Source organism: Frieseomelitta varia, unplaced genomic scaffold (genome assembly GCF_011392965.1).
Source record: "Frieseomelitta varia isolate USP_RPSP 00005682 unplaced genomic scaffold, Fvar_1.2 scaffold_659, whole genome shotgun sequence".
NCBI classification, from domain to species: Eukaryota; Metazoa; Arthropoda; class Insecta; order Hymenoptera; family Apidae; genus Frieseomelitta; species Frieseomelitta varia.
This window is the reverse complement of record NW_025110433.1, coordinates 171,712-186,958: the sequence shown is the minus strand read 5'-3', so window position 1 is coordinate 186,958 and position 15,247 is coordinate 171,712. Positions and strand designations below refer to the sequence as shown.

At 50.1% G+C, this 15,247-nt stretch overlaps 1 protein-coding gene across 2 annotated transcripts in view; it reads right to left on the bottom strand.

The window, feature by feature from the left end:
* The window catches only part of LOC122534998 (homeotic protein ultrabithorax), a 134,924-nt gene that overhangs the window by 18,938 nt on the left and 100,739 nt on the right, over window positions 1-15,247 (bottom strand). For both annotated transcript variants that reach the window (XM_043666140.1, XM_043666141.1), the window contains one exon: window positions 1,888-2,296. In XM_043666140.1, coding sequence (XP_043522075.1) covers window positions 1,980-2,296 — 317 coding nt within the window. In that variant the 3' untranslated portion in view covers window positions 1,888-1,979. The remainder of the gene's footprint in view (window positions 1-1,887; window positions 2,297-15,247) is intronic.

Genomic DNA, 15,247 nt, shown 5'->3' with positions numbered 1-15,247 from the left:
CGGCACAAAGCGTCCACCACCACCACCGCATCGCCAGCATTTCCCGAGAATCCTTTTTTTCCAGCCAAACATGGAAAGAGTCATAAAAGCAGGGCAGAGAGCCGGCACGTAGGCAACGAAGAGACTTTCGTGAAAGCAGAGAAAAAGCGAGGACCTTTTTTTACAGCCGATATTGGCTTCGGCCAAGCAATTCGAAGGGTCGTTCGTTTTCTGGGAACGAATGGCCGCCCCCTGGACTAAAGTACAAATTATACCAGAGGCTCCACCGACGTAGATAGCGTTTCGACGACAGAAATTGCCATCTCTTTCGGCGCGACTGTTTCCCGTTTTTTCCATCTACCTGGTCAAAAACTTTCTACTTTCTATTTTTTTTCTTTTTTTTTTTGTCACACCTCTCCCCCCTTCCCCCGCCCTCGCAGCCAAGCGAAACGATTTCACTTTTTCCTTTTCTGTTCTCTTCTTATCCAACAGTGCGTGGCTAAAGAGACTATCCGAGCAAAATCTTTCGAAAATATTATCTTTCAAATGTTTTGTAGCACGGACGATAATACCCGACATCGTCCGTGATGGTGCGAAGAAATTGCAGAGAATCGAGAAAATTGCAGCTGCTTCGTTAACGTCGAGCAAACGCCGGTATCCGCGGAATATAGAAAAATATGAAAATCACGATGGTGCAACACTTCACGCGAGCCAGTTGCCGCGGCAACAACAACAACAACCCCTCGAGAGGCCCGCGAGACGGGGGAGTTAAATGCACGCAAACAGAATAACTTAGGAAATTATGAAGGCATGCTCGCAGGTGGTTTATCCTCATTAAGTGTACCGGCTAAACTTAATTTTAAAGGCACCGGGAACCGGCTAAAAGCGACCCACCCCTCCCCCCTTTCAACACCATTTGTAACGCTCTCTAGCCGACATTTTCTTCGGTATCCCGTAACTTCCGCCGATGATATATCAAGCTTAATGCGCGCTCGAGGCCTCGCGAATCCGTTGTTCAACGCCGTCGGGAAATCCATTACCATCGAGTCGACTCACCCCTCGCGAATTCGTACAGCGGAAGGGTTGTGCGCCTCTGTTACCAAGAGGATTTATCAGAATCCTTTATAAGAAACGTAAGCTCTCCGCGATCGTAGGTAATTTGTTTCTCAACACGGTGAAATCCAAAAGAACGACTCTAGAAATTTTCTTTCCGCTAGGAATTTGTAACTTAGATAAGGAGTTGGCTCTCCGCCAGAGAATCCGCAGAGGCGTTCGCAGCAAAAAGATCTTAAAATCGTAATTCTGCTCGACGATCCGTATAATTATGCATTATTTCCACGACGTTTCTCATTCCTACGTATTGAACAGTAACGGAAAGGTAACAAGAGAAAAGCATCTGAATACTTTGCTTCTTTTCTTTCCCTTCTCTTTCGAACCTTTCCATCTAAAGAACACTCGGCTAATTCATTTAACTCCTAGCTCTAATCGCGTCGCAATCTATCCGAACGACCAACCCAAAACGATCCCCCGAAAGCATAAAACATCACCAGCCCGATTGCCGCGCACAGGAGGTGTTTTCGATCAAGCTAGAAATTGGCCGTTTAACAGGTTAAGCGAGCCGGAGGGGGGCGAGGGACGAGGGAAAGAGTATCGAAGGGAAGAGGGTACGGGGAGGGAGGGGGAGGGGGGGGGGGAGCCGATAGAAGCGCGAACGCGAACAGGCGAGAAGCAAGAAGGAAAGAGGAAAAAGGAAAAAGAAGCGAGAGGATCAAAAGGACGAAAAAGTGAACGTAGAAGGGCAAAGGGGGCAAAGGGGGCAAAAAAAAAAGAAAAAAGAAACGAAAAGAAAAGAAAAAAAAAGAAGGGAGAAAAATAAAAGGGGTCGGTGGTATCGAAGAAGTCACTCACCTTTAATATAGCTGTGTACATTGCGGTGCTAGCAGAGGGTGGTGTGGATTGGTGGTGGGGTGGTCAGGGGGGCTCCGGTGCAGGGCGTACCCCTAGTTGGCCCCCTCCGGTCCCCCACCGGCCGCTTGCTGCTGCTGCGCAGCCGCGGCCGCTGCTGCCGCTGCCTTCTGCGCATGCGCCTGCTTCTCCTGTTCGTTCAGCTCCTTGATCGCCTGTATCTCCTTCTTCAGCTTCATCCGCCGATTCTGGAACCAGATCTTGATCTGCCGTTCCGTCAGGCAGAGCGAGTGTGCCATCTCGATCCGCCTCCGCCTGGTGAGGTAGTGGCTCGTGTGGAATTCCTTTTCCAGCTCGAGCGTCTGGTAGCGCGTGTAGGTCTGTCGGCCGCGCCTGCGCATTCCGTTCGCTCCTGCAACCAACAAAACCACAGCGAAACGTTCAAACGAGCTCTCCGGAGGAAAGATCGCGTGTCTTTTCGTGGACTTCATTTCGTGGGCTGCCAAAGGGGAACCCGTGTGTTCCGTCGAAATAATACGTTTACACACGCCAGCGCAACGTTCGCGTGTTCCTTTTCTCTTTCTCCCCCTTCCCTGAGAAAGTGGCCCGCTCCCAGGCAAACGCGAACGTTGTTGGCACAAAGATAGTAAGAAAGTAGAGAACGATCGGAAGCGAACGCCATCGACGCAGAAACCATTGGTATTTGCAATACCAATCACGTCTATCCTTGAATGTAACCAATTGAAATCGCGACAGCGATCTTCGTCCTTTCTCACTTCGTTTAATACGTTAGCACATCCTACGGGTAAACTAGCCTATCTTCGAATCCAATCTACCATGTATAAAGTTACGTCGCATTACAATTTCAAACGAACCACGAAATCTTTTAATCCCACTTTCATCCCTGCTACCCGTCCAGCTACAAATATCCTGGCAGTACTCGAGACGCGGAAGAACGTTGAACGGGTACGAAGAAGCCAGCTCGAAAATCCCGGCAACATTCTCGATAACGCCGAGAGACCGGGATAACTTCTAAGCGGCACTTTAAAAAGAACGAGCAGGAGACAAAGAGGCGGAAAAAAGGAGGGAAAAAAGAGAGACGCGTAAACGGTTTCAGATAGAGCCACGGCGAAGTCTCGACGGAAAAGTGATCGGGTGAAAGTAGGAAAGCGTACGACAGCGGGATAGGTACACACTGTGTCGAACAGTCGCTTGGGTACAGTACCGGAATATAAACCCGTCTGTGGGAGCTCAAGCTCACCTTATCGGCCGTTACTGCCTCGTAAAAACCCTCCCAGCGTTTCACCTCTACCAGCGGCGAGAGGCCAAAGCAACCCCCGGCGCTCGTCCGTAAGCAGCCGGTCTTCGCCTTTTGCTGGTTGGCTCGCATACGCTTTATATCGAAGCACAACTCCTCCTGTAATACGATTTCCAGCCAGTTCGACGACACCCTCTCTCCCTTTCTCTGGTCTTTCGAGTTGGTCGACTCGTTCGGCCGGAACAATTAATTTCGGTTAAACGTTACTCGCCATTTCCCCGCGTATCGCCCGGGTTATTACGCGATAAACCGAGAAATTAATTTCGCCCGAAGGGTTTAATTGTTATGAATAATTAATCCGGGGGCGTAACGCGTGCATCGGCTAGACCCCGGAAGATAAGTGACGCGCCGATATTCGAGATCCGCGGTGAAATTAGTTACGCTTGGCGATCGCTCGACGAGTCGGGGATGGATCACGAAGAAATTTTCATCGAACTGTGCCGTGTGCAGCGTAATTTTTCGCCGGTTGAAATCGGTGCACGGAGAGGAGGTGGTTTATCGGTGGTTTCCCGACGGATGAAACGAATTTCGAAACGCGACAGAAATTTGAATCAGATTCGCGCCGTAAAACGGCTCTCGTCCTTCGATGGATATCAACCCCGTGGTCAACACACAGGCTGCGTGTGTACACTTTCGCCGGACAAACACGGACGATTCGAAACGGGACGCGCAATAAACGCGTCATATTTACAATCGTATCCGTGCCGATCTATTATCGACGAGCGATGCGAGGCAAGCGCGCGCGCAAGCGAGCACCACGTCGAACAGCCGCCACCACGCCACTGGACCATTTCCAGTTGGCCATTATACAATATCGCGCGCAGACGAGCAACAACACACCGCGGCAGAGTTCATATCGGCATCATGTATATTATCGCAACGTAATCAAGTGTCCCGGCGTCCACCCCTAGCTGCTGCTGCCGCCGCCGCCGCCGCCGCCGCCTCTACCACTCTCTTCTCGCGCTCTTTTCTCCCCACCAACGAGCGAGCGAGCACTCTCGCGCGGCAGCGGCGCAACATCCCCATGATTTTCATTTCAGCTTGTCAAGCAGGGCTCGCGGAGCACCGCAGAGTTATGGCGAACCGTTTATAAGGGTTATTTGTCACGCGGACCCCGCGTCTCGTGCCGGTGTGTTGCCGGTGTGTGTCTCTTTTCCACCCCCAGAGAGAGCATCCCGCCCTATCTCCGACGTGCCCGGAGTTATATCGTTCCCTTGGCCCGCGCTGTTCCTCAGCAGAAGCCAAGAGGGGTTCTCTCGCCCGATAGACTCGCTCGAACTTATAAATAAAACCAGGGCTTCAGCCAATTAAGCCAGTCTCGTACGTCTCTGCAAAGTAGAAAATGTGACAAGCTCTACCGCCCCCTCTCTTTTCTCCACTCGTCTCTCTCTCCCCCTCTCTCTCTCCTTTGTCTCGTGCCTCTTTTCCCCTCCCACGTCACGGTTTCTTTAATTTTCTATCGACCGTCTCTTCTATAAAACTTCTTCTTCCCTCTGTATATACATATATATCTCCTGCCTTACATCTTTCGATTCGATTCTATTTCCTTCAACGTATACTACACAACGCGCCGCGAATGGAATTAAACTTTCTCCTCCGAAGCGTTCCGCGATTCCTTATGCTCGCGAAGGGTGAACAAAAGGAGAAGATAGGAAGAGACGGAGATGGTAAAAGTTCTCGAATATTCTCGTCCGACTCTTGATGCCTGTGATCGAGTCTCCTACGATTCGTCGTCTCTTCCCTCGAACTCGGTCAGCCATCGTACAATTCCTCTCGTCCCGAGTTTACGCACGCCCCGTGGGATATATCGTGGGCGAAACGAAGTTGGGGGAAAGAAAGAAGTAGAAAAAAAGAAATGCCAAGGCTGTCGGGGAAAGTAAGAAGAGGCGTGCTGCGTGGCTGTTTAACCAAGGGGGTGGATAAATTTTATGCTGAGACCGTGAAACGTGTTTCATCCGGGAAATGAGAAGGAAGGTCTCGTCGGGGACAGAGGGGTGTAGTCCGTTAGCTGGAGAGGAGGAACGCGCGTGAAGAGGAGTAGCACACTTACACCGAAGTGAAAATACCTCCGTCGTAACTCACGCTTTTCTCGAAGAGAAGAGAAAAAAAAAAAAGAAAAAAAGAAAACGTTTTCGTATACAAATCGTTGGAGATTCCCTTTCTCTCGAGTGAAAAAAAACCTTCGCTCGGAGAGCCTCCCACGTCGTTGAAGAAAAATAGAGGCGCGGCCTCGAGCGATTGATTTCTCTGATCAGTCCGAGTAAAAACAATAGGGAGAAAATTCGAAGGAGCGTGGAAATTTCCGCAAAATCCAGGCTCCAGCGTATCCTCGTGGCTCGTTTAGAGCTCGTCGGTAATGGGGAGAAGGGACTCCTTCGATTGGAAGGAAGTAGTACCGACATGGCCGACCATAAACAAGGAGACGGAAAGGGAGAGACTTTGGCTGTTGCCAACTCTAATAAGAACAACCAATACGTTGATTGCTGCCTGGGATACGCTCGGTATATAACTCCAGACGAAAGGCTGGCAAAACACACGGGTATACGAAGCGGATCCCTTCATTTCCCTGCGGTGGGAAGAAGGAGAGATCGTGCACGCCAAAACCGGATCATACGCGGGGTCAATCAAATCAAAGTAAGTGAATTGGCTGGGAGCATGAAGGATTTCCGCGAACCTCCCCGTACCCAAGAGAAATTCCTTTCATAGGCTGGCTCGCCAGGCGTTTGCTCGAGGGTCGTTGTAGCTTCGTACATGGTTACTGATGGCCGCATCAATCGAAACTCCCGGGTGGTGTTTCTTGTTCCTTAGATTCGGCCAACACGGAACGGTAAGGTCAATTTAAACGCGACCAATTTCCTTGCACCGATAAATCACCCGTCGGACGAACGCTGATGCAATACCAATTACGCTCGGTCTCGCCTGGTTTCCTCTACATCACCGTCCGACTTTTGTCTCCGTGAGGTTGGCCCGAGACTGCTTCAAGTCTCGCGTCTAGCTCGTTCCGCAAGTTCGTGCAACTTGGAAACATCAGGCGGCGTCCTACTATCCAGGAATTCTTGCCGGCCAAATGGAGAGCAAGTTAACCGCATAAATCGTGTACGTAATTAGAGGACTTCTCGCTGTCCGGTTGTTGGAAACACGAACCCACGGGAAGGTCAGCTAGCTAGCTAGCTCCGTTCAGAGAGGAGAACACCGGGCCCCGCTTTCTCGCGCGTTGGCTTCGCTCGCACCGGTGTCGTAAGTTGTCGGAGCTTCCGGTGTGTCCGCGTACCTCCCGAAACGCGAACGTTCACGGCCGCAGCGAACTCTGTTTGCGAGGCACGGTAGTCTCGGAGACACTCGGTATGAGAAACGCGTAGCTACGCAGCAAGATCGTAGCTCAACGTGGGGTACACCCTCCTCCAGAGGCTTGCCAAGGTAGGTAATCCTCTCGGGGGCGTGAGTTACTGCCTAGCGTCCCTCGCGCTGTACTCTCTTCTGTTCCACCTTCTTCTTCTTCGCCCCATCGGCCTTCTCTATGCGTCCCTTTCCCTCCCTCTTCAGGCCGACGCTCTTCCTCCTTCTCGCTCGTATCGTCGGCAACCGTTTCTCCGCAACCCCGACGGAGCTCGCTCGCTCACTCTCTCTCTCTCTCTCACGCTTCTCTCCATTTTCTCTTTTTCCCGCCCGTTAGTATTCTTGCAGCTTTCCTTCGTCCTCGGTTAAGGGCTGCCGGGAGAAAATGCCGGGTGAAAGTTGGAGGATCGCGCCGGTGGTGCGCGTCGCGACGACGAAGGGAGAGGAAGAACGACGCTGGGTGGCGCAGAGCGTACGGAGAGCGTTGTGCCACAGCTGGAGAGCATTAGTCAACTGTAATTAATAAGTTATGTACAAGAGAGGCTAACGAACAGCGCCCCTCGAGGCGCGGGGAGGTGTTGTTGCCTCTCTTCGTAGTTGGAAGAAAGAGCTCGCGTCGGAGATCGTTTTTCACGACGGCGCGACGACGGAAGCCTCCGCGATCGTAAATACGCGACGCGGTAAACCCTTGTAACGTGAATAAACGGGGGCTGCTCGCACGGAAATAAGCGACAACCCCCGGGAACGTGTACGATTCTCTTTAGTCGTAGCACCGTGCCTTTTTTCCAACCGATCATCGGTGCTCTCGCGTGCTGATTTATACCTTCTTCTTCTCGGTACGTTCTAGATATTTCCCTTGTTCCACAGGTTATTGGATAGGAAGAGAATAAGGTGCAATAGATTTCGAAGCTCGACAACCAAGACGTAATAAACGTTACCCCACTTCGGGACTTTTCGCTTATTTCTTACAACGAAGTTAATTTAGTATTAATTTCTCTTACTCTCTGCTCCTCGTATCTTACACCAAAACTATCAAAATAACATAATTTAAAATATTACAAACGCTCGAAAGGTTCGAACGATTTCTCGTAAATATGTTACTGTTTCTCGCTGTAATTTTACAAACGTAACCGAAGCTGTCTCTTCTGTTCCCAGGACGTAACGAGACTCGGAAGCGAGGGCACAATCGTCAGCGTGGATCAGGAGAATCTACTGTCCGGATATCAAGAAACGAGGCAGGCAGCTCTCTCTCTCTCTCCTGCGAGAGAGGAGAGGCTCCCACGGCTGAAACGGCCGGGGGGGGGATCGTTATTCCGCGTGGTTCTCGACGTACGTTTTAGCCCATCGAGGTAAACTCGTCGTTAACCGCGGCGCAATCGCGATCGGGCGAAACGGTGCAGCAGGATACGGAAAAGGAGGAACGAGTGGCGGGGTGAGGAACGGGTGGCCGGGAGAAGTTACGCGACGCGGACAAGAATGTCGCCGGCAGCCAGCAGGATATACCATAAGAAGAACGAATGGAGCATTCGGGAATAAGATATCGGCTTTACGTGCAGCCACTTTTGAATAAGCGCGCTGCGGGCAAGGTGGCGACTGTGCTCCCACGCGAGAAACGCCGCCATCCAACACGGGCGGTGAACCAACCGACGAAGGATAAAGGAGTTCATCTCCGAGGAACGGGCTCACGTCCAACCCTTAAACGCTGCTCGCTTGTCCTCGTGATTACCGGGTACGTTACGTCGTTGCGCTGTGTAACTCGGTGTTCTCTCCCGTATCTGTCCCGACATCGACATTGTAATAATTCGCTCAAAACGATGGGCGTGAACGCGTGCACCGCCGTTCCGAGATCAAACGAGAAACGAGAGCAGACAACAGCAACAACAACAACAACAACAACAACAACAACAACATGAGCGGTTTCACGTGAACGACGCAGCCGCCCGTTAAAAATTACGTTGCCCCGGTAATTGACCGTCCTTTATAATTTGCAGCGATACACTTCTCTCCCCTCACAAGGGGGAGGTGGGAGGGGGAGAGAACGTTCAACAGTCTTCGTTGGGGAATGCGGTTCGTTATTTTGCTCGTCCGAGCAGGCCAAGAGTAGGTACAAAATTGTAAGAACGATTAGCCGAGCCGTGAATTGGTAGTCTGGGTGCGTCGGCTGTGGAACGTTGACGAAATCGCGCGAAGGTCGTCCATAACTCACGTCTTCGTTCGTCGATCGGTAAATTCGTGGGGAGAGACACGGGCCATTGAAATGTACAGCGTTATTTGCTATGTCGCAGTATTTGAATGACAGCAGTTTGCGGAGATCGGGACACGCGAGAAGGAAACGATCGGCTGGTTGCGTCTCGAATTGGAGAAGCGATACAACAACGTCGGAATTAACACACGATCCGGTGGCTCGATCGCTGAGTAGCTCTATTAAATTTAACGACACGATCTTTCTTTTGCCTCGTAATTCCAAACTACCGCGCGAACGATATACCCTTCGAACCTGTGAGGCGTTCGAAAGAAGCTGAATTGAATCGATCCAAGCATCGAACCGTTTAACTTATATAACTACCATATGACGTATCGAAATATAGACGTTCTATTTTTTGTTGCTATGTAAAACGATCCAATCGAAGGGTTTCGAAGAGAAATCACGAGGAGAAGATCGCGTGCAAAGCGATGGGCGAAATTTAATTAACGCGTACACGCGAATCGAATGGGCCCTAGGTCGTAGAGCTTGGCGGACGTGTCCGTCGATCAGGGGCAGTCTGTTCGAGAGACTACGAGAAGACAACGTCTACCGGGTAGTGGCAGAGAGACAAGGTGACTCTCTTCTACAACGAGCCAGCTGCTGCTCGCGGTAACTGTAATAATTATGCAAAGACCGAATGCAACGGTGCATCGTGAACGAGCGAGCGAGAGAGCGAGCGAACAGGCGGACCAGCAGCCAAGGGAGCCAAAGGGAAGAAGAAGGAGGACGTTCCGAAGGAACGAAGCGCAAAAGGAGCAACGAGAGTCAAGATGGTGGAGGAGATGGCATGCAAAAGAGGCTTCGTAGGTAAGCGAACCGAGCCGGTTGTAAGGCGACACCTCGCGGCTCCATATATCTTTCTCTTTCTTTCTCCCCTGATCTCTCTTCCCTTCGAGCAGTCGACGCCACCACGGTCTCCTGCTTCCTTCTTGTTGTTCCCTTCCGTCCAACATTTCTACCTCTACCCTCGTCTCTGACTCACATTCGGCCTCACCATCGGTCTCCTTTTCGCGATAAACCGATAAGAAAATCAACGTTTCTACAGCTTTCCCCTTTGCCGTCTCGATAGCTTAGGGGATGAGAGTAATTGAAATTTTCCAAGTACATCAGGCGACAGATCACGTTCAACGTCCCGATGTGTATATATTATGGGATATTCTTTAACTGAAAGAATTAAAATAATTGGAAATACAGAGATTCTACAGTTTTTTTTAAGCATGTTCGAGAACCGAGACGATCTTATTTCTGTATAGGTCTCGAAGAGTTAATAAATTTATGCCTCGAAGAGTGAATAAATCCGAGAGACGACGCGAGCACGAACTTGGAATTTTAACAAGCGCATAATCCTATAAAACAATTCTTTCCTACTCTATCTTCTCCCTATCCTTCTTATTCACAAATACGTTCTTTATTCCTACTAAAAAAAAAAAAAAAGTTCCCAATTGCCTGTATATTCCAAATACATGGTCGAGAAATCTACATTATCTTCAAGGAATGAAAAACCACAGCACACGAACAGCCATTCTATGATCGGTCACTGAGCCGAAGTTGCAAGAAATCCACCCCTTCGATACGAGTCGATTCGTTTCGTCGGATGAAACGGATTTTCGGCGTCGTTTACCCAATTGATACGAAAAACCTGGCTGCGTACGTCATACATGTAGCTCGTGGTGTTCGTGGTCCGATGCAAATGGGTCGTGGTATAAATGGCCGTCGAAAAACAAGAAAGAAGCTCGGCGAAGACGAACGGAAAGACGAAAAAGGACGGTGGGCCAGGGATCGGCGGGGGAGAAAGGTGGCGGAGTTTGATACAGGTGGGTAACCCCGCGACACCCTCTAACGAAACGGATCGTCTGTCTTACTTACATCGGCTCGCATCTATAAACTCACGCGGTTGGTACACGCATACGAAGGCCAGCACGCGTGTATATCCAGCATTGGACGTGCAAGGGGGACGCGGTTACCAGCGGGCAACCGACCCACCAACCACCCATATATCTGCGTCCTAAAAGGAATTCCAGAATATATTTTACATATGCTTTATTGCCGCCTTATTTCCAACTCTATGGGCACAGACCTCGAGAGCACAGACTACAGACGGGAAAGAAAAAGGGAGAAAGAAAACGGGGGATAGCGGAGGGGAGACAGGGAGGGAGCACAGTGCACGCGCGCACTGTGAAGTGCCTCACAAAGAACGATTCGACTTGCTCACACTACGATCGTTTTTCTCCGCGTTTTCGTGCGTCTCTTGAAATCTGCTGCCTCGTTAGTAGAGGCTGACTCTCTCGACGCGAGTTTTTCTGGCTTGAGGAATTATCGATCGTCGGGATCAAATTGGTGGACGAACAGGTACAAAAGAATAATCTGGACGCGTTCGTTCATTTTTATTTTTTTTATTTTGTTTTTTCTGTAAATTTGTTGCAATAAATTCATCGTTTGAGAACGTTGTCTGAATTTTGATACATACTAGCTTTGTATGCTTCTGCCAATACTGTTACCACTTTATAGTATTTTAATATTCTAATATTATTTTTCTACAACTATAATATATTCTTATAAATTAGAAGAATCCTTAAAATTTTGGAGTATCTTGATCGATTGAAAATTTTCGAACGACGAAGAACCGCGCGTGTATTTCAATGAAATGAAACGTGGTGTGCGATCCACCTAGCGAGCAATAATTTTTCAAAGGGTTGCCACCGGACGGGCCGTGGAGGGAGCGTAGCGACTAGTTGCACGGTAGCGCGTCGTAGACGTGTAATAGAGTAGGATAAATGTATAATGCATGCTTCTGCACGACTGCATTCCACGATAATGACTTAACTTGTACCAGTTAACAAGTTACCGATTCGATAATTTGCGGACGGCCAGTTCGTTTCGTCGTGTGGCTCACAGCGGCGAATCGTCGAATGCAAATCGCCTATTTCTCCTCTCGTCGATTACATTGTTGCACGACATCGTCGCGTCGTAATAGTTCGTTCTTCTTACGTTCACCCCGGCAGTTAACCATCGAGGATCAACTCGATGAACCAACGAAGAAGAAGCGAAACTCACGGATCCGCGAAGCATGTCATCAAACACCACGAATCTGGCCGCCATCCAGACGCGATGAATTTCGCATTATTAATAAGACGCGGTGAATTCGTTTACGGCCAATTCCGTGCTAATAATAATAGGGACAGGGGAACGGAGATGGGAGAGCGTTCGATCGGCCGGATATAATAACTTAACTTGTACGAATTCACGAATTTTTCATCGGGACCCGGAACGAACGGGAGAGAAAGGCGAACAAGACAGAATTGGACTGTTCGACGATTAGCAAGGATTACGAAACTGGGCTGTGGGCCGGAATGAAACGGAGGCAGGCAAGGCAGGGGCAGGGTGGCGCGCGGAGAACGCGCGTAGGACCCTGAGAGCGTGCTTCTTCGGCTACTCCAAGTTCGACGGGGCCCCGACGGCTGGCCCCCCACCAGCGCAACTGTGTTTACCAACGACGAAGGGAAACACGGTGGGGAGAGCCGGTTTCGACGACCAAGACGCCATCACGCTTAACGGCAAGAAACTATGATTACCGGAGAGTGCTCGAATATGCTTGGTGTGTGTCGTGGCTCGCTCTCTCTTTCTCTCTTTCTCTCTCTCTCTCTTTTTCTTCGTCAAGAAGTCTCTCCCTCCGAAAAAATCAGCCTCCGCGACGCGCACGGCCGTTCAATTACCGCACCACCCCGTTAACTCGGCCGGGGCCGAAATTTCGCGAGCCGCAAATTCAGCGGCCCGATCCTTACGCATTCCGAGTAATAGTGGGAATAAGGGGTGGAGCGAAATGATGGCGTAGCCGAAGACTTCACCGAGCGAGCGGATGCGCTCAGTGTATAAAAAATGCATGCGCGAGGATCGTTCGGCGAGTTTCAGAGGATGATGGGGCCGAAAAACAAAGTCGAAAAACCTCGGGGCCGTTTGAATAAATTAAACAGTAACTTTTGATTCGTTTCACATAGGCGGGAGGTGGAACGATCCAGGAAATTGCACGTTACGCAGGAGGAACGCCAGTGACGATGAATACACCGGGATATTTTGCACTTTTCGTGCGTCGCGTCGCTACCCTGACATCGATCGATAAAGATTCAAGATCGATAAAGATTCTCTCCCAGCGTCTTACGAGGAGCGTTGCAACTGCCATTAATAATCGAGGATGGACGAGGAGATGACGGGAAGGAGGTTGAGACTCGCGGAAAAAAGAAAGTGGAACTCCATTATTCACCAGGCGCAGCCTCGCGCTAGTAGTTCTCGATTCTCGCGAGTAGCGAGACTAGGGTAAGGGGCGTGGATCGTCCGTCGCGCGAAAATAATAATGAACTCGCATAAATCAGGGAAAGTTCCAGGCAACTAGTTCCATCCTTTCTCCCTCTCTTTCTCTTTCTCTTTCTCTCGATCTGCCCCCGCTCCTTTTTTTCGCTGTCTCTACGAAGCTCTAGAGAGTCTCTCTCTCTCTCTCTCTCCCCATTCACGATATCCGGGCACTGCGTGCCACCGCGAACTGCCTGCTATACAGCTGCCAAAAATGTTCCCGAACCGAAGCAACTTTTCTGGCGCGGTTCGAAAATCCGGGGAATCCGTTCCACGCCACCACCGATTAGTCTCAGTTCGTCGGTTCCGCGTTTCCGCCCCCCCCCCTCCCCCTGGCCTCGTTTTTTCCCGATTTTTGCCAACGCACCAACCATCCGCGCGGCGCCAGAGCATCGAACAGTTGGAGAAAACCTTCGCGGCGGTCGTCGCTTCGAGACAGCCGCAGAGTCGGCGCAGCGCGGCGCGATTGCTCTTTTTTTCGCCAGATAGAACGCGCTCACGGCCGAGGCTTTTCGGGGATCTGGTCGCGTCCGTGCTCAGTTCAGCAAACGTGGCAGCCATAGCCACCGAGTAGAATGGAAGTAGGTAACCTTTGGGATTTTCGACGTGATATATCGCGACGCGACGATCTACGATCTACCGGGCCGGAGAGACCCGATATAGACGCGCTGGTTGGCGCGGAATGTTCTATGCAAATCAGGAATCAGGAAGGAAAAAGGAAGCCTTATGAAAATGAAACTTGCAACCTCGGGCCAGGTGTAACCCGCGGAAATAGCCGAAATACCACGACCCTCCTCCTCTGGGTCCACCTTCTCGCTCTCTCTCTCTCTTTCTCGTTCTTTGTATCTCTTGATCCGGTGGCTTTCAACCGAATCCAACGTCTTGACGTTCCTTTTGTCCTATTTATCCAAACGAACCTCCCCTCCTCTCCTAACCGAGGGGGAAAAAGTTCTACCGAACTTGCAGCAGTGGCTATCGATAAATTTAACCTCTTGCGCTGGAACGACGTGCCACGTCGAGAATTTTTTTGTCCCAAATTGCAACATTTTCTCAGTTTTATGTATATTTAAATGTAACCCAGGCAAAACAAATGATAAGTTTATTACCACTCGATAATTTCTATCCAGTGACATCATACCGACGAATTCACAAGAAACAGAAAGCGACGAATTATTGTATGCATGTTCGGGTCACTCGTTATGGTCGGCGAACCAGTTGCCAGCGAAAGGGGTTAAAGGAAACTCGGACGAGAGAATTCGAGCGGCAGCCCGTGAAAAATTCGTTTCGCGCGATTCCTCGACACGAGGAGAAGATGGACACGGAAAGAAGGATTGGCGAGTCGAATGGTTACGTAGTTACAGGTTGGCCACAGACTCGCGGTTAAGATGAACGAGGCGGCGCGCTACGAGATCTTATCCGAGCGCAGCAGCGGCCACTGAATCATCCGCTTTGAATAGAGCTTCGCTTCACTCCCTATATTATACCTATAGGTACTAACCTTCTACCTACGGCCGTGCGCGCGCGCGCGCGCGATTGCTCGTTCGCTCGCTCGCTTGCGTTTATCCACGCGATATAGCGTCTCCGAGGCGAGAGAAACCGAGGGAGATGGAGTGACAACACGGGAAATCCGAGGTACGCGACAGAGATCGAGCTATAGCCTGTATAAATGCGTTATACAGCAGAAACCTTGGTGCGCACTAAATTACCACACACGACATTGTGACATCGCGTTCCCGTGGCTTGTAGCCCCAGCCACCTTGCAACTCACAAGTCGCCCTCTGCCTGCCCATGACTTACAAGTTGGCGATAGCGCTCGCTACCACAGTCTTAATCAGCATAAATCATACCGACAATGCCACCCCTTTGCGATCCGCCACCATCTCTGGGAAAATGGACACCTCCGCGAGGACCGGTCGCCTCGATTCACAAACGATCGTTTTCGATTTTGCTATCGGATATATAGACGACAATAATTCGACGTTACTCGAGAAATTACTTTGGATCGGAAGACCGGGGACGAATACACAATAAATTAAAAAAGTACTGAGATAAGTATTAGATATTAAAATATCATATATTTTGAAAAGAAATACCTCAAAATCCAAAAATTATTATTTTGT